The sequence below is a fragment of the Anopheles gambiae genome, chromosome 2 (genome assembly GCF_943734735.2).
Source record: "Anopheles gambiae chromosome 2, idAnoGambNW_F1_1, whole genome shotgun sequence".
In the NCBI taxonomy this organism is placed as follows: domain Eukaryota; kingdom Metazoa; phylum Arthropoda; class Insecta; order Diptera; family Culicidae; genus Anopheles; species Anopheles gambiae.
The window spans coordinates 35659956-35677694 of record NC_064601.1 but is presented as its reverse complement, the minus strand read 5'-3'; the positions used below and the strand labels follow the sequence as shown (position 1 = coordinate 35677694).

The window sequence follows — 17739 nt, the reverse complement described above, 5'->3', positions numbered from 1 at the left end:
CACACAACAACACAGCGGCGCGAGATGGAATTGGAATTGGTTTTTGGTTGATTTTTCTGCTCCCTTCTCAGCCACGCTCGCTCGCCATCTCGCTCGCTCGGCCTTCTTCGCTTTCCGCCTTGGCTGCTGCCCCTGTCCGTGTTCGGTCGTTCGTTTCACCGTTTTTCCTTGAGCATCGGGCCGCTGCGCGTTCTTCGTGGTGCGTCTTGAGCGCTGCTGCTGCTGCGTTGTTGCTGCTTGTGTTGATTATGTGTTTCCATCTCGCTCGCGCTCCAATAGGTAGATTGGTGATGAATAACGCTCTCTCCTTCTATCTCTCTTTTCTTGGTGTTGTACCACCGGTCCCTTCTCTCGTGGAGACTCTCCATCGTCTTCAAGGGGATTGTACTGTTTCAAAGTATGTGCCCACAGCCACAACACACACACACACACACATGTACGAAAGAAAAATGGATTGGAATGAAATGCGTTGCTCGATAGAGAGCAGAGGGATGGAAGAAGAAAGGGGGGAGTAGTATAGGTAGGGGTGGACTTGTGGGGAAGAGCAAGATAGAGCGTGAGAGCGAGAGAGGGCAGCCAGTGCGCGATCCGGCGTTGATGGCGTTGATGTTGGGGTCGCAAGCGTGTGCTTTTTTTGTATTTTGACAGTGGGCGACCGTAGTGAAGGGAGGAGGAGGGGGACAGGGCTGTGGATGAAAGATGGAAGCGGGTGAAACATCACGTGGAGTTTTGGATCAAGGGGGAAAGTAGGCTATGGAAAAGAGAGTCGCTTGCCCTGGCTGGCGTGTTCGCTTCGCCCGCGGAACGGCTGAAGAGCTCGAGCTTGATTGTGGAATGTAGGCAGCCGGACCACGGGCGAAAGGCAGGGTTGGCAGGCAGTCGTGGGGGGGGAGGGAGTGTTTTGGGGGGAGTTCGAGAAAGAAACACGCTGACGCTAAGAGGAGGAGGTGTGGGAGGGAGAAGGGTGTTGGGTTGCGTGACGGCACGAGGAGGAGGCATGGATTTTGGAATGTTTCAACGCATAGGGGTGGGTCGCATAGGAGGAGCTGTGAGTTGGGTTGGGCAAGTGGAGAGCGGTGGGGTGGCAGGGCGGCGAAGCGAGGTGGTTGTAGGAGGGAAAGGCAACATTAAAACAGCGCCAAGAAAGAAAAGCAACCAGGTTCCATTCGCGCTTGACGCACGGGAAGGAAATGGGAAAATGATCGTGCCGATTGGAAGGGTCGCAGGGAAAAGGGAAGCGCACTGGGCGGGGGGCTCGGCGTAAGGTGCGGAGCCATTGTGCGTGAGCCCGTGAAGCAGCCGCGATGTTAGAGGGCAGGTATAGGTGGTGAGCGTTTGGTTCGAGGTCGAAACACAAGGGAATCGAACGAGAGCAGCCGTGGAGGCGAACGAACCGAGACATCCTTTTTTTTTTGGGGGGGGAGGTGGTTTTGGAGAGGGAAGTGGGTGTTTTTTGGGGGTGGTAAGCATCGTTTGGGCTCCGGGAGGCTTTTCGCCGTTCCGTCTTTGTAAGGACACGTGGAAATTTGGCTGCGCACGATGGCGAGGGAAATGCTTGTAGGTCGCGCAGTGTAAGATAACGAACACGGTTGATGGCTTGAGGATGAGCGAGATTTGGAGATCCCGGAACTGTCGCCGATGTTTGTGGTGGTTTTTTGTTCGTTGTATTTCGTCTGTAGTGGGTGGTAGAGACTGTGCTCGTTTTTGTTATTAGAACATGGGAATGTCCTAATGGAGATTTTTCTTTGCTATGATACAGTTTTGCCTTTAACCTTTATCGAAGAAGGTTTTAGCTATATTGTTATGGATGTATAAGTCTTAGAATAAATGTTAAAATCAAGTAAAAAAGTTTACTTTATATATTAGGCATTCATACAATTGGAAACAAAATAAAAGAACTTAATAAAATATGAATATAATATAAAAACAATCCAACAAACATTAAATTATGAGAAACCATTTAAGGAACAGTAAAATGAAATGCAATAAAATATGAAATGAAATTAAAATTTAAGTAAAATCAGACACACAAATTCAAAAAAAAGACTATTTGGAAGACAGGCCAAATATTATTTTTAAAGTTTCAATTAAAACAACAGAAATCAAACCCATAGCAATATTACACAATGCAACAATGTACAACCTAGATGACACCATGAGAAAATGGTGGCTTATTTGGTTATAAATACTTATTTTGAAATACTTCAGCAGAGAAGGTTTATTTATTATTTATTTTACTTCTTCTTAAAGTGTTCTTTTTATGTTTGGTTAGTAATGTTTGTATATTTTTTCTTGTTTTTTCTGTATCTTTTATTTCTTCTTTTCATTTTCCACTTTCTTCTTTTTGCTCATTAAAAACTACCATAGGTCATAGGTTTGTTAAACGATCCACACACGACCGTGCAGAAAAACGTCTAAATCAATACAAATATTAATCAAAGAACAACATATTGGGCTTTAAGAAATAATACTTGAAAGACACATAATGTTCAAATTATTTCAAATTAAATGAAACGGTTGCTTTTTTAACGGTTCTATTCTTAACGATATATGAACCCTGTTATATGTTTTTGTGATTTACGATGCAAATTTGCACATGTACAAATGCATATGGGCCAAATAAGCAAATCAAATTGACATAATGTTTGATTTTTTTTAGAAAATATATTTCTGTACCGCAACATTGGATCTTTCGATGTGAAACATAAGCCCAAACTTTACTTCCGCCCTTTCTACTGCGGTACAAAAGCCAAGCGGAACTTGTCAAGTAAGAGCGATGCGCTGCTACCCAGGTATGCTCGCTTCATGCTGCACTGTTCCGGTAGTACAACTTCCTCCGGACGATAGGCACACTCGTAAAACGGTGCGAGACAAACGTCGCCCTGGGACGAGCGGAGCGCGAGGGCAAGTGAGCGGGCAGCGTAGCAGTGACCAAGAGTCCGCAGCGCGCAGTGCAGCCGCTTTGCGATAATCACCGTGGCCTTCTCGCGTGAATAGCGCCCGAAGTCCGTTGCGATAGTGCCTTATCGCGTTGACCGTTGCCATTCGAAGGCGAAGACGGGCGTTCTTAGCGATGTTTGTTTGAATCAATCGAATGTTAAAGTATCGACCAACGTCTTTTTCGCGATTTGAATTTTTGCGCCAGCAACAAACGCTGCGACAGTTTGCCAACGCCATCTACGCGTTAGTATGCCTAATACTTACCCCTCCAGCACACGCACAGACACTTGGCCAACGAAAACAAACCCATTCTCGATCACCGAAGACTGATCACTTTCGAACCGAGACCGTCGTCTCCCAAGCACGCATCCCAGTCTCGAGCGACGATCCCCGGTCGTCCAGTCTTGCAGCTTCCGTGGCAGATGTTTAGTTCCGGAAAAAGCCCTTCCGTCCTGCCTTACCCAGCACCTATTCCGGGCACGGTTAAGATGAGGGTTTTTGTTGTGCCGTCTTTTTTGTCTGCTTGCGTGCGTGCATGCGTCCCCCTTCCTTCGCTATTGCTTGGGTGCTGGTGAGTTGACGTTTCGGTAAAGATTGTCTATTTTTTTTTGCTGTTGCTCTCCCTTCGTTCTGTTTTCCGGGGGACGACAAGAAGGAACCCACACCACTCTTTCGACCTTACGCCATCGGTGAAACCATTTTCCTTGCGCCCACAAAGAGGGAAAATGTGTTTTCAGAGGGAGGAAAATGGAAAAGCTACGGTTGCTGTTGCTGTGTGTTACATTTTCTCCCTAGAAAGAAGATAAGAAGGGAACTGGCAACAGCAACAATAGCAACGAAATCGAGAAGAAGGGAAAAAACCGCTCAAATAGAACGTTGGAGGAAGATTTCGCCTACAACATTGTGCCGCCCCCGGGGATAAGCCCCGATGGGAGAGGTAAGGTTTGAATGGGACACATTTTTTTTCTTCGCTTCGCATTTTCCCTCCGTCCTTTATCGAGAAACTGCGGCGACGACCTTTTTGGCGACTGGCTGAAATGAGCAGGCAAAGGGAAAACTTTTCCTGATCTCGCTTTAGAGTTCGGGGCGCAAATGGTAGGTTCTAGGAAGGGATTGGGTGTTCGACCGACATCATCGGCGTCGGTAACGGATCTGTGCGATCTCATCGGACGAAAATGCATGCAGATACAATTAATGGAGGCGCGCGCGCGCTCGCGCGTTTGTGTGCTCGTGTACAACACACATACGTTTTGCACCATCCCGCTGCTAGGAAGCTCCCACGTGGTTGAATTTCAAATCTATTCCATCGCCAGCGGCAGATAACGAGATGCAGCAGTTTTACTTTGAACAATTCAAATCGACCGTTAAGAAGTGGAAACGTTTTGGAAAGGAAAACGTGTTCCTATATCAAATAAAATATGATGTTTCGGTGTTGAGTCGTGGGGAAATATACTGGATTATTACAAAAATTTTGCTGGTAACAACAAAAAAAAGGTAAAGTTTGTTCTGAAAATGTTTTCAAAAAAAAAAAAATGAGTTCAAAGGTCACACTTAACACAAACCATCTAGACATTGCTCATATGGGTAAATGTTAAATTAAATATTAAGTATACTATTCAAGCAAAAACTTCAAGCTTAAATCAACCAGGGATCAAAATCGTCATCGTTCTGAAAGCATTCTAGAACAAATCTGGTACTGGTACGCAATAAGAACCAACCAAAGTAGTCCACGGACGGCTACAGATGACACTAATGACAGTAATGACAAGGGGATTTCGCAGCCGTTCGCTTCAGGGAAGGACCGAAACAGGTTGCGTGGCCCCAAAAACTGCAACATTCGTTTCGATTCGTTGCAATTGCCCTATTCCTCTGGTTCGTTTTCGCCTCTCGCTCGCTCTCCTTCGCTCATTATCTTTTGTGCATTTGTTTTGCGGCACTATGCGTTTCTGGCCTCGTCATTGGCAGCACCGCGCGAAAGGACGAGTTAACTTTGACGCACAACATTTTAACTCCAAGCAAGCAGCTTTGTGGAGCAGGATGCTGCTGAACTTCTGTGGGGACAGAAGTTTTGGCTTTTCAAAAATCTCATCGTTATTATTTTTATTCTCCTACATGTGTGTGTATTGTGTGTTTGCAACTTGGACCCAGTCGCGGAACCTCTGTCACAATGCCCTCTTTCCCTCTCATCGCCCTCCCCCACTGGTTCCGGGTGAGTCAAAAAGACGGGCAGAGATCCGTTGATGTTCTCCTTCCCGGTGTGGTTCCCACTGGTGGAGCAGGCCCTGGTGGTAGAGGAAGCGAGAGCGGCAACAGAAAAGCGGTGGTCGTTCAATCTCTTAAGAAGACTGCGCCTCTGTGTGCTGCTGCTGCAGAGGTGCCCGCGTCCGGAAAGTTGCAAAGTTGTGGGACCCCGTACACAGTGGTGTGCTTTTTTGCTGTTGTTGTGCTGCTGTGTTGATTTCTCCGCGAACCCCTCCCCTCCCTTCGCCACTTGCTAGGCGGCCAAGGCAACCGTGGCAAGACCGTGGTTATCGGAGGATGTTGATGAAGGGAAAGGAAGAAGGGAGGAAGAGGGAGGTGTGGGGCGGAGCGACACCGATGGGTTTCTCGATCGAGACAAGCGAGTTCTTCTTCGGTCCGGATGGTCGGAGAGCTATCTCGTAATGCCCCCGCACTTTGAAATATGCCGTTGTATTTTAGTGCGAATGACGTTGGTCAGTGTGAAGGGAGCAGCGGATGGCATGGAGAGCGCTGGGTGACCAAGAAGTGGGGTGGTCTCGTTTCCTTGCATCGTCGTCGTCGTGGTCGTCGTCGTCGTCGTCGTCGTCGCCGCGTTGATGTCGCTCCGGTCCGTGGCCGTGTCGTGAAGAGGGCGAATTCCCCTTTAATATTATATTTCCCTTCCATCGTCGAAAATGAACCACCGCCGCACCGCGCCCCGCTAATCCCCTCGCGTGCGCGCTTCATCAGCCATTCCTTTCACCCGTCGCGCGGTGTCTCCGCGCCCTCGCGCATAAGCTCTTCACATTTTGTGCGGTGTGTTTCACTACAAGCGCTCCAAGCCATCATCATCGTCGTCGTCGTTGGCGGCGGCGGCGGCGGCGGCATCGAGCGGTTCGTTCGCTTCGGTCGAGGTCTCACCGTCCTCCCAATCCTACCCACTTGCCGCACCGAATGCCCGCGCCCCGCACGCAATCGCCTCCTACGTTTGTGCTGATGATGAGGCCATGGCTGCTGCTGCTGCTGCTGCTGTTTCTTTTTTCCGCTTTTGCCCGTTGTTCGCAGTGTACGGTCGTTCGCCGCGAGAAGGGCGAACGGGCTGAGCTGGCCGGGTTGGACCGGGCTGGCTCGGCTGGCTGGCCCGGCTGGCTGGCTGGCGGCTTGGTTCGGTTTGGCTTGGGCTGACACTGGGCCTGACGGTGGTGCCTGTGTGTTCGCCTGGGCCGGGCCGAAGCAGGAAAACAGCGCACACGAAGCGCTTGAAGTTGATGGCAACATTGGCAGCCATTGGTAAAATAGCATCAGCGCTACGAGCGACTGTACCAGCAAGCTCTGGCAAGCAGTCAGGCAGGCGCGGGCCGACAAGCAAGAGCAGAGGGCTGCTGAAATAAGGGACGGAATGGTGCGGCAAAACGCTCACTCCGTATCCGCCATCGATCGCCGTTGCCGTTCGTTCGCTTTGTTCGTGTTGTGTGTGTGCCCCGGTCTCACTCTGTGGTCGGTCGATGTGCTTGGTGTTCGGTGCTCTCGGTGCTGTGCACCGAGCAGCACACCGTAGCACACCAAGGGCTCTGGCACAGTTGGGCGTTTGGTGCGTTTGCTGGTGATCAAAATTTGAAACGCAAACCAAGAAATTATTTGACGGCAAATATGTAGAACATTTTTTTCAATTTGATGCATTGCTGACCCTTGAAAGTGGCGCTATTTCTTTTTTTATTCGTTATGATTTTGTGAAATTATTGTTTACGAATTTTTATTTTAAAATATGGTTTGGACTGGACCACAAACTAAACTAAAGTAACGAAATTAAAGTTTTTTGTCTGTCTATATTGTACATCTTTAAAAAAAGCAAATATACCATTTTTAAGTTCATTTTGAAACAATTGTAAACAAAAATCTTTAATATAAGCATCACATGATTGTAAAAAATTGAATAATCCACAAACATTGCAATATGCCGTTCAATTGCTTCCATTTTTGTAGTTATCAATGGTCGTATCTGGTCACGCCTACTCGAATTGTGTACTAAACGGTGCTTTTAAATATGGCCGACCACCGCGGTTTGTATGATGGCGGGTCATTTGAATTCAAGTATGATTACAAGTGATGGACATTAGCAGAAAAGTGTCTTATTTAGCGTTATTTAGCATGAAATAGAACTGTTCTAAAGGACATTTGTTATAGGACTATTATATAAAGGTCCAGTTTTTCATGAAACAATCTCTACACGTTTAAAGCAAAGAATTTTGTTTGTGATTTTGTTATAAAATATTACTCAAATAAACAGATTGATTTTATGAAATATTGAAACTCGTAAAATAGCGCATTATAGAGGCCGTCGCCGATACAGGATATAAAATATTTATGAAAATGTTTTACTGTCTAATACAATGAAGCATTAGACCGTTCATCCCAACTGCGCCAAATCCGCCTCATTTTGGCCGGCAAGCATCGCAGCCGAGTGTGCCGCATACCAAAGGCGAACACACCAGCAGCAGCACACACTCCGGTTCGGCTCCGGTGCGATTGTGCTCTTGCCCCGCACGTTGCTTCACAAGCCCCCTTGACATACGCAACACAGCACAACGCTCTGTGTTCCGTTCCGTGGAACTTCGATTCCGCAGCCGCTCACTCTCTGCTGCTGCTGCTGCTGCCGCCGCTGCTTGGTCGAATCGTGTCGTCGTTGCTTCATTCCGCGTGCGGCTACCCCTTGTCCGTCCCATGCCTACCTACCTACCTACCGCTCTTGAACCCATCCACACACAGCTGACACTCGCGTTTTCCCTTCATTTTGCCGTGCCACACCGGAGCACACACCCTGCTGCTGCTGCTGCTGCTGCCGCACGCCGCTGCCACTCTCTCTCATCGTTCGTTCTTCTCTCCCTCCGTTCGTTCGCTAGGGGTTGCTGTGTGCCGCTTTTTTTGTTGTTGCTGTTGTTGTTGTTGCTGCTTTTGCTGCCGTTGTGTGTGCGCCTTCGTACAGAAGGCCCCCGAGATCCGGACGGATGGGATTCGAAGCGAAGGGTAGTCGACGACCGTGCGAGCGTTTCAGGCGTTCGAAAGCGCTGCAGTTGCGCGGCCCTCTCTGTATCGAGATAGGCGAACCAGCACCACCAGCAAATGCGGTGCGTACGTGCGAGCGAGCGAGAGAGAGCGAAACAAACCAACAAAAAAAATTGTAGGGTTTTTTTTGCCTCCGTTCGCCAGCCGTTTGTTGTTGCCAACGTATCTCGCTCGCACACGGAGCAGCGCGCATCCTGCTCTAGCGCTCTCTGACAAGGGTGGAATGTTGTTTTTTTCGTAGTCTTTTTGACAGATGCCTACTCGGCAATGGCAATCGCTTGCGTGCTGCTGTCAAATCTCTTTTCCCTGTTCGACCCTTATCGTTGCGTTACGCCATGCTTCTCTTTCCGCTGTGGAAGGTTTTTCGTATACAAGAACAGACAGGGATAGGGAAACGATGGTGGTGCGCACACAGCGCGTGTGGGGGCAGGAGATGGCAGCGACCAAAGTTTTTGTTCAACGATGCGTTGTCTGTGTGTGTGTGTGTTTGTGATTCGCATTATTTTTGGGGTTGTTTTCTAGTCGAGTAAGCGACACGTTACAGCACGAAAAGAAGCACACACGGGGAGAAGGTTAAGTCGTACGTTCCTGCTCCTTCTGCGGCTCACGCTTGATGTGTGCGTGTGTGTGTGCTCGAACCGTTCTCTTTCTCGTCCTCGCGCGTCGTCCCAGGCTCTGTGTGTGTGATGTGGGTTGCTGTGTAGCTTCATATTATCCCGCATCTCGCATCCGCCGCTCCCTCCTGTGACCCTTATGTGAGACATTTTTGCTACACCCTCGCTTCGAAATGGTACGAAATGACACGCTCTGTCCTCTCGGTCTCTCGCTCTCTCTCTCTCTCTCTCTCTCTCTCTCTCTCTCTCTCTCTCTCTCTCGCTATCTCTCCTTCTCTTTCGCACTCCTGCATGGTCGTAAACTGTGCGTGTCCTTCCTTTGCTGGGAGGATTGGAATGTTTTGCTCTCGGTGTCGAGTTCGAGTCCACCCGCTCTCCCCGCGCATCGAACCCCAGCAGTGGGTAGTATCAACAATGCAGACGCCGTTTTGCCTACCCACACGTAACGGAGCCACCTCGAACACATGCACACCCACAGCCGCACACACGCTCACATGGGGATGCCTTTCGAATCGCGCTTCTGGACGACGGGTGAAAAACTCACCAAAAGCCCCACGGGATGCGTGTGTGTGTGTGGGTTGTGTGGGATTGGGGTGGAAAATAGTCCAAAAGTGTTGTCGAAAGCGTGCACACACATACGCGCTATGATTTGGGCGCAGAATTGGGCGCCCGCTTGAGCGGGAGGGGCTCACCGTGGGCAGGCAGGCAGGCGGGCGGCAGTCAACCTGTCAAGCGGCGGGCGCGGGGTGTGCTGGTGGGCCGAAACGAAGCGTTCGAAGGCACCAAACCGGAATATAAAACATCCACACAAACTCTTCGGCTTCTCCACCCTTTTCCACCCATGAGCCACAGCTCTCTCGCTCACTCTCAGTCCCTCCTTGTGCTGGCCAGGGCGGCCTTCATGGGCCGCGATTCTTTCGATCCTCCAGGCTTCTGTCTCATATTTTCTGTCCGTGGTTTGTTGTTTATCCGTTTCATGCAATTTTTTGTTGTCTCTTCTTCCTTCTCTCTTCTCGCTATATAAATTCTCGCTTCTTGACAAGCACCGCCACCCTTGCGATTCTCTCTTCGCAACACACACACACACACGCAATCTGGGGTGGCGTGTGTCCTCCTCCGCACCTCCCCCTTTCTAGTACATTGTGCAGCAGCAAGATTCGCGGAGGCAACTAAATCGACCCAAAAAAAAGTAAAAACAACACACCCCGACAAACCCGAAAAATACGCAACCTTTTTCGGGCGGGGGGGGGTTTGGGTGCACGATTTTTTGTTGTTGTGTTGTCCTTTTAAGGGTTGGGGTGGCAAGGGTTTGCTTGATGGCGTGCGTACGTGTGTGCCCCCTCCATTGCACGGTTCGGAGACAAAACGCAATGAGAGACTTTCCTCCGAATGCGAATTACCGATGGTTTTCCTTTTTTTTCCTAGGGTGGCATGCAGAAGGGACACACAAAAAAAGCAATCCTTTCCTTGTCGGGTTGATGCGGTGGGTGGTTGTTGGGTGGTGCAAATATCGTAATTTCACCTACGTACAGTTCTCTGCTTGAGGTGGCTGTGTTTGTAGTAATCCTCCGTCCCTAAGTAGGGTTGCACTTGGTGCAAAAAAGGATTTTGGCGGGCAAACGCATGCAGCAACCATGGATGGTGCACCGCCTCACTGGGGGCGACTGTTTTTTTGGGTTTGGGAGACACAGGAAGCGAGGGTTGAATTTTTAGTGGTTGACTTATTTTGATCTCAATTGTGTCCCATGTTGAAGTAAGAAGTAGCAAGTGCAGTTGTTTTGAATATTGCAGCTAGAAATGTAGTGTTTTTTTGTCTGTAGGTGATCACCTGGGACTGAGGTAACAAGTTTACAGTTTTTACATTTTTGTAAACAAACATGTTCAGCCTGACTCCAGTAAACCAATAAACCAATTAGAGCAATAAACAGCTACGCTCCAGTTACCTGTTTATGTCTCGCTCTCAAAAAGATCAAATTGACAAGAGGATCATCGTGAGAGCGAAAGGATCGCAACGAAAGGAATCGAGCCACACAAAACAAACCCGAATGTTATATTTGCGCAATTTTGCCACTTGCATGCTCGAGTTGGCAACTCAGCAACGGTGCCAATTATTGGCGGGAGTTTGCATCAGTTTTGACGGCTGGGCAAGCAGAAATATAAACAAAAATTGTTCGCTACAATTTACCATCGCTCAAAAGAAGTCCCACACAGACTCCCAACCAACCAACGCTTCGAACACCCACACGGCCCGTTTACCTGGCCGGTGTGTCGTAATGGTGAAGGATTCGTTACGGGCAGCAACAGACAGGATCGAGGTTTGGGTTTCCAGTTTTCCCGGCCGTCTACCTGAGCCCGTAACTAGGACGCGCTATGGCAGAGAGGATATACACGTGTGGGTGCGTACGGACCGATGATGATCGACCGGAATGCTCTCATGCACATGGGATCTCGACGGTCCTTCGGGATAGTAGTGTATGTTTGGTTTGTTGCCTTCGCTTCCTTCGCCCTTTGGGGTGTCGATCCTTGCGATCCTTCCGATCGCCGGTACCGTTTTCCGTCCCAAGAGAGCGGAGGGATTAGCAGCAGCAGAGACCCTGGAAAAGGTCCCTATCCATGCGCGGTGTCCGGTATTTGCCTCCCCTGTTTGGCTCTGTCCGGTGCGCCGTGTGGCTTTGGGTCCCGATCCCGAGCCGGAATGTGCGTGCGTGTTCGCCCTCTTCGGCTTGTGTACCGTTTGTGTGCCATCCTTTATCAGTATCCTTGCTGTAGGTGTGTTCTTTCCTCCAGCTCCTGCCAGCGTGCTGCAGCACTGTGTGTGCGGGAAGCCTCACCCGCCATCGCTTGTATTTTTTTGTGTGCTGCTCTCGCACGCTCGCTCTCACTCCCTCTGTTCTACTCAGCAACTGCGAACGGTGCGCAACGTTTCCTTTTGTGTTGTTCGAGCAGCGCGCTCGTTGGTTCGTTCGTTCGTTCGCTTGTGCTCCTTCTCTTTCTCGCGCCCGCGCGCGCCCTTTCGCATAGCGAACGCACGAGAGCAGCAGCGAGAGCGCCATTTTCGCTCTCTCTCGCTGTCCGTGTACGCTCTTTCGTGTACGCCTCGCTATGGCAGCGCTTCCTGGAAGTTTTGAACGCGCATCGGCAAGTTTTACCTCGCCGGCGTTCCAACGATACGCACGTACTGTACGCGCGCTGTAAACGCGAAACCACGGGTTGCGTACGTTTCTCACATTCGAGCGCTCGATTTGCGTACCAAGCGCGCGCGCGCTTTCCGATGGGTGATAGTTTTGCGATCTTTGCCGTGTTGTTGTAGTGCAAAGTGCAACGTTTTCTGTGTCGGAAAAGTGCAACCGTGCAAACGAAGCAGCGAAAAGAAAAGTTCTTCCATGAAATGGGGAAAAGCAGCAATAAAGCGTCCAATACACACTGTAACTGTTGGTGGTGATAAGAGTAGTGCTCATCGCTTATAAGTTAACGTTTACGGGTTTTGGTTTTCGTTGCTTCGGTTACTATTACTTGGTTTGGTGGCAGTGATTATTGTGAGTGCGGTGTTGCAAAAAGGTGTTGTGCTACAAAAATTACCAAATCTATCATCCATCACCTTTGCGCGGTCGATGTGCGTGTACGAAACTTCTGAATGTGCAATTTCAGTGTGATACGATTGCCGGTGCATTGCTGCATCGCTGCCGTACAACTGTCATCGTTCCGTGCGACCACGAGTGCAATACTGCCTTCCCGCAACGGCCAGCCCACTGGCGCAAACTGTCCTCCGGCTCAATGTGTATCATAGAACATCCTCTTGGCGGCGGTTTTGCTGTAAGTGTCTTTTCGGTTGGGTGAAACAAAATCTTTAAAACAAAAAGCATAAGTTAACTATTGTGCCATCGACTTGAACAGAAGAAATGCAGTTCTGTTGTACCTTAGTTGTCTGGAGTTGGTGTGTTTGTCTTATGTGGCGCGAAATATGCAAAAAGCACCAAAATGCTTCCACTTATGATTCGTTGTTGGGTTTATGTTGAGTTCAAAATGATTTGCGTGGTTCGACAAAGTTTTCCAAAATGCCTTATTTGTTCTTAAGAATGTATACAATTTCTTAAAGTCCAAAGAAGCTATATTCTGAAGACTTTTTTGTGGCTCTTTGTATGAAGTCTGTGGTATGCTGAAACAGTGGCCCGTAAACGAACAAGCCGTGCATTAAGTGTGGTACAAGTTTCCGCTCAGTTTATTGGTGAAAACTTAGCGTAAAGGGAGGAATTTTAGGGTGAACGTTTTTAAACAATTTGGCAATGCATCTGCACCGAGCTGATGCATGTTTTGTTTTTGCAGTTCGCAAGTTTGATCCACTGTTATCAAACACCAGCCAAGCAGTGCAGACGCGTGACGTATGCCAACAACAACAACGACAACAACACGCATACAAACGCACAAACAGAGCAGTGCCACACACCACCATGCAACGTCCACACCATAAACCGCGTACACCGCGTATCCCACCTCCTCCCCCTTTGGCACGTTTGGCCAAGTGGCTTGATGAAGCTTTTTATGCTTCTCCATTCAATGGTCTTCGTGCATGTCGGCGGCATTTCTTGCTTTTTGCCAGCGCTCGTTTCTACCCTCCCGTTGCACACTGTGCCCATTGGGGGAGGCATACAGAAAAGCTGGAAAAGGGGTAACGAAGAAGCAAAGAAAGAGAGAGAGAGAGAAAGAAAAAAACAACAGGCACAAACCTTCATCAAAAGTTAATTTCAAGCGAGATCTCCCAGACCCCGGCCCAGGCCAAAGCAACGCACCCAGAGGCCTCGCCGTTGTATATGCGCGCCGTATCTAGCTCTCCCCGCCGCTCTCCCTCTTACATAAATTCGTTGGGCTTGTTTTTTTTTTTTGTTGGTCCCCTCTCATTCTCTCCTTCTGCGTGTCTACTTGCTTTGTCTGTGTTTCGTCCTAAGTTTATCCGCCCTTGCCTTTTGCCGCACCGTTCGTACCTTTTCACGGGTGTTGCTTTTTGCGCTTTTGCTTCAATTCCACGTTCCATCGTGGACACAGCCATACACACACACACACACACACATGAGGAGGTAGTGGTGGTAGTGGCGGCGGCGGCGGCAGTGATGTGGATGAACTGTGTTGCCATGAAGAAAGCGGCGATCGTATGGTGTGTGTGTGTGTGTGGATCCCTTTTGCCATCCTTCCCACCCTTTTGCTGGTCCACCCTTCTCTCCAAAGAGGGAGGGGGAGGGGGAGGAGGGGAACGAAAAGCGGCACATAAAGAAATGAGAAATAAAAGCTCCCCCTCATACACACCGGGGATCGGAAACGATCGTGAAGGAAACAAGCAAAAAAAGGGCACCGAGAGAGAGCGGAGAGAAAGAGGGAAGAAAAATCGTACGACGATAAAAACGGACGGCAAAAGGGTTGGCAGGGTGCAGTGGTCGGGTGTGTGGTGGTCGAGGGACGGAGGGTGTATGAGAAAATAAAGCTTCTCGAGTGAAGCAAAACCCGTTAACTATTTTTCCTCCGCCTTGGGTTTAATAATCTTTTCCTTCTTTGCTCTCCCTTTGCTTTGCCTTGCATGCTTTGCCTGTCAGGTTGCTATAGCAACGTGTTGTGGATGCACCTTCGCCGCAGGGTGGCAAAGGGGTTGGGGCGTTTGAGGAAGCACACGAAGTAGGGAGGGGTCGTGCGCGCGGTCGCTTTATTTCCGTGCGCTCGATCGCGATCTCTCCCGATCGATGAAGATCTTTCACCCATTGTGCGGCTAGAGAAGAGGCACAAAAAAAAACGCTACGGAGAAAGCAGCAGTGAGATTATGAGAAAAAATGATTCAAATAGAGAGAGCGAGAGAGAGCAAGCTTTTGGGAGCCAAACTCCCGGGGAGGAGGGGACGTGTGGGGATGGAGGCTGGAATTCGTTCGGTACCGCTTGGCAACTCCGCGCCGCGCTCGGCGAACGACCTGTTGTGGTGAAGGGTGGCCACATTTTCGTCATCAACCGCCGCTGTGCCGCTCTTCTTTCTCCTCCAGCACACATGCAGACTTGATGCTCTTTATTTTCCCTAAAAATTGAATCCCGCGCTCGCCCAAGACGTGTCTTGCCCGTCGGTGTGCAAGATTTTGCGCGACTGCGCAAGACGCTCTCCCGTAGCTGTACGCAAGCACAAACATCTTCCCAAGGCGTGCCGACTCACACCGCCCGTCCGCTTGGGAGGCAGTTTGGGAGGCATAAAAGATAAAATTATCCCGCCCGAGAAGGATCACCACGAGGTTTTTGTGTTCCGTTTTCGTGCGGCACGAATGCGCACGCGCGATCGCTAGGTAAACAACAGTGACGGGTCCCAAAATGTGTCTCTCTCTCTCTCTCTATTGAGAAGGTTTCTTTGGATGTGCCAAAAAGACGATCACTAGTCCCAGGGGAGGACGGGGATGACGGGGATGACGTGGGTGGAGAATGTTTGTGGAAATACACGCCACAAGGGAAGTGGAAGGGATCGCTGGTGACGTTGGGTCAGATTTTTGGTCTAATTCTGGCCGATTTCCCAAGGGTCGCTCGGTTAAGATGAGTAGAGGGGTGGAAATAGATTACAAACTTTGGAACAAACCGAACGGCCTTTTATTTAAGAAATAATAAATTCGCTGAATTTTTATTTAATTTTCTTCAATTTCGATAACCAAATAAACGAATGAATTGTTAACACAAATCAGTAATTCTTTGAACGCAACTCCTCTAACAGTGCTAGAGCTCTGCTCTTTTCGACCATTTCCTTCGTTTGGTCCCACGAAAGACACGCGTAATCGAAGTGGCAAGGTTGTCGCGACCGTTGGAGCTGACCGTTTGCTAGTATAGAGGGAGTCTCATTTTATACACTCACACACGTACCGACTGATGACGACAGACCTCCCCCACACCGCCCAACCCGATGAAAACTCCCCCTTTGGTGGGGGTGTGTGGGAGTGGGTGTAAGATTGTGGAACAGAATTTTGGCGACGCCATTCCGTCCGTCCGCGCGCCCATGGGGGAAAAGAAGCACTGGGCTGATGACCTCGTGGCCGTCGTCGTCGTCGGTACACGCTTCTTTTGTCCGGCTCGCGGCATGAGCAACACGCAATCGTGGAGCTAGGAAAACAAAAGAAGAGAAGGAAAAAAAAAGTGAGCTAGCAGCAAAAACACCTAAACAGGTCACGCAACGGCAAACCCCGACAACGCGCCCGTTCCGATGGAAAACAATCCCGCCCGCCCGATTGGTGGAGGAAACCGTTTTTGTCGAACCTGCCGTGCACCGCCCGACCCCGAATAGGGGGGTTGGAGGAGTTTTTCTTCGTTCGGCAAAGGGAGAGAGGTCTGTTATGTAGGGCGTTGTAACAGTTTGAGCTCTGGTTGAGGTAAGGAGGTCTCAATATCATGCGAGAGATCCTTGCAAGGACACGTGGATGCAGCTTTTGCTGTTGTAAATGTGCTTGAAAGCTTGCGGGAAAAGACCATCCAGGACGAGGGAACATGTGGAATATGTTTGGTTATTTTGTTTTCTATTTTTATCAAACAAAAAAACTTTTCATCTGCTTTTCTTCTACCTTCGTGGCGGTGTGGCACTCGGTTGTGTTTCTATTTCTATTTCCTATTTATGTTTTGAGCTTCTTATTCATTTTCACGGCAGAAGGATTGGTGCGACGGTTCTTGGCCGATATATGTGTGGCGTGCGTAAGATGGCGTGACTCGTGCGAGGTGTGCCTATCCGACGATGGGCCCTATAGATCCTTTCCACGAGGCGAACGAACAACGATTTTTGTATAATCTTGGCCACTATTCCCGCTGCTTCGAACTGCTTCAAACTGTGGCTTCTGACGTCTTTTCGTCACTTTGCATGGGGAAGAGTTTTGGGGGAAGGTTTATGAAGTAGTTGTGCCAAAAAGCACTTCTTAGCTTTAGTGAGGTTCTAACCGTTATTTTGATGGTGGAACACGGTGGAACGGTGGTCTCTTGATGGATTAAACTGGCAAATGCATATGGCAATGGAAGCACACTTAGGGACATTTGTTATGCAAATCGTTCTCTCTCCTAGAGCCGTGGGAGAAGTCATTTCCACAATTTTCAGCCTCTTATGGAGCTGTTTTGACCCTCAAGGTACTCAACAAGTCTGTTTTTTTTTCGATGTCAATTTTCACACCGTTTCAATTTGGAATAATAACCCCCAAACAACAAAACAAAACAAAACCTCACATCAATAAACGAACACATCGCAAACGCGCCAAGTGCAGGCGGCTGTGGCTACCTGTTGAGAAGACGATAAGCCAAATAAATGTGAATTGCCAATCGGTTCAGTTAGCGAATTATGACCCTTGTCTGGTCGTGCAGAGCGAGAGAGAGAGAGGGGGGCAAAGACCAAAACAAAAAACTAGGTAGCCTTGCGAAGCGTACTCGGGGTTTATTGCACCATTCCGCCATCCGTTCGTCCATCAATTCACTTCACGGTGGCGAAACGGGGATGGTAAGGACTATAGGAGGAAGTTCTCAAAGAAAGCCAAATTGGCAACCCCGGAAAACCACCGCGGTGATGGGGGTGATGTGATGGACCACCCCCCCTCGAATCGGTTGTAAACACGTCGAACAGCCGCCATACGATTTTTATGATCGTTTATCGTTTTGGTTAATTTATGTGATTATGGGCATGCACACACACACGGGCGCGTGTGGAGGCGAATTTCGTCGGCATTCATTCATAATTTTGGTTTCGCTCGTTTTCACTCCCATTCATCGGTTCCTCCCAACGTGTTGTGTTTTTTTGAGGAAGGATGGGTTTATTGCCTCTTAACGTCTGATTGACACCTGACCGCCTGTGTACATCCGATCGGAGTTGGAAGCACCCATCGTTTAATTATACTTGTTTTTGCTTTCGTACATGACTCACTGCATC

At 49.1% G+C, this 17739-nt stretch overlaps 1 protein-coding gene across 4 annotated transcripts in view; it reads left to right on the top strand.

Moving 5' to 3' along the window:
• Positions 1 to 17739, top strand: part of LOC4577128 (uncharacterized) — a 66734-nt gene that overhangs the window by 43450 nt on the left and 5545 nt on the right. The window contains exon 1 of one of the 4 annotated variants that reach the window (XM_061649122.1): positions 11762 to 12650. The exons of the other annotated variants lie outside the window; for them this stretch is intronic. Coding sequence (XP_061505106.1) covers positions 12612 to 12650 — 39 coding nt within the window. The 5' untranslated portion in view covers positions 11762 to 12611. Of the gene's footprint in view, positions 1 to 11761; positions 12651 to 17739 lie in introns of those variants that run through there. 4 annotated transcript variants of the gene reach the window in all.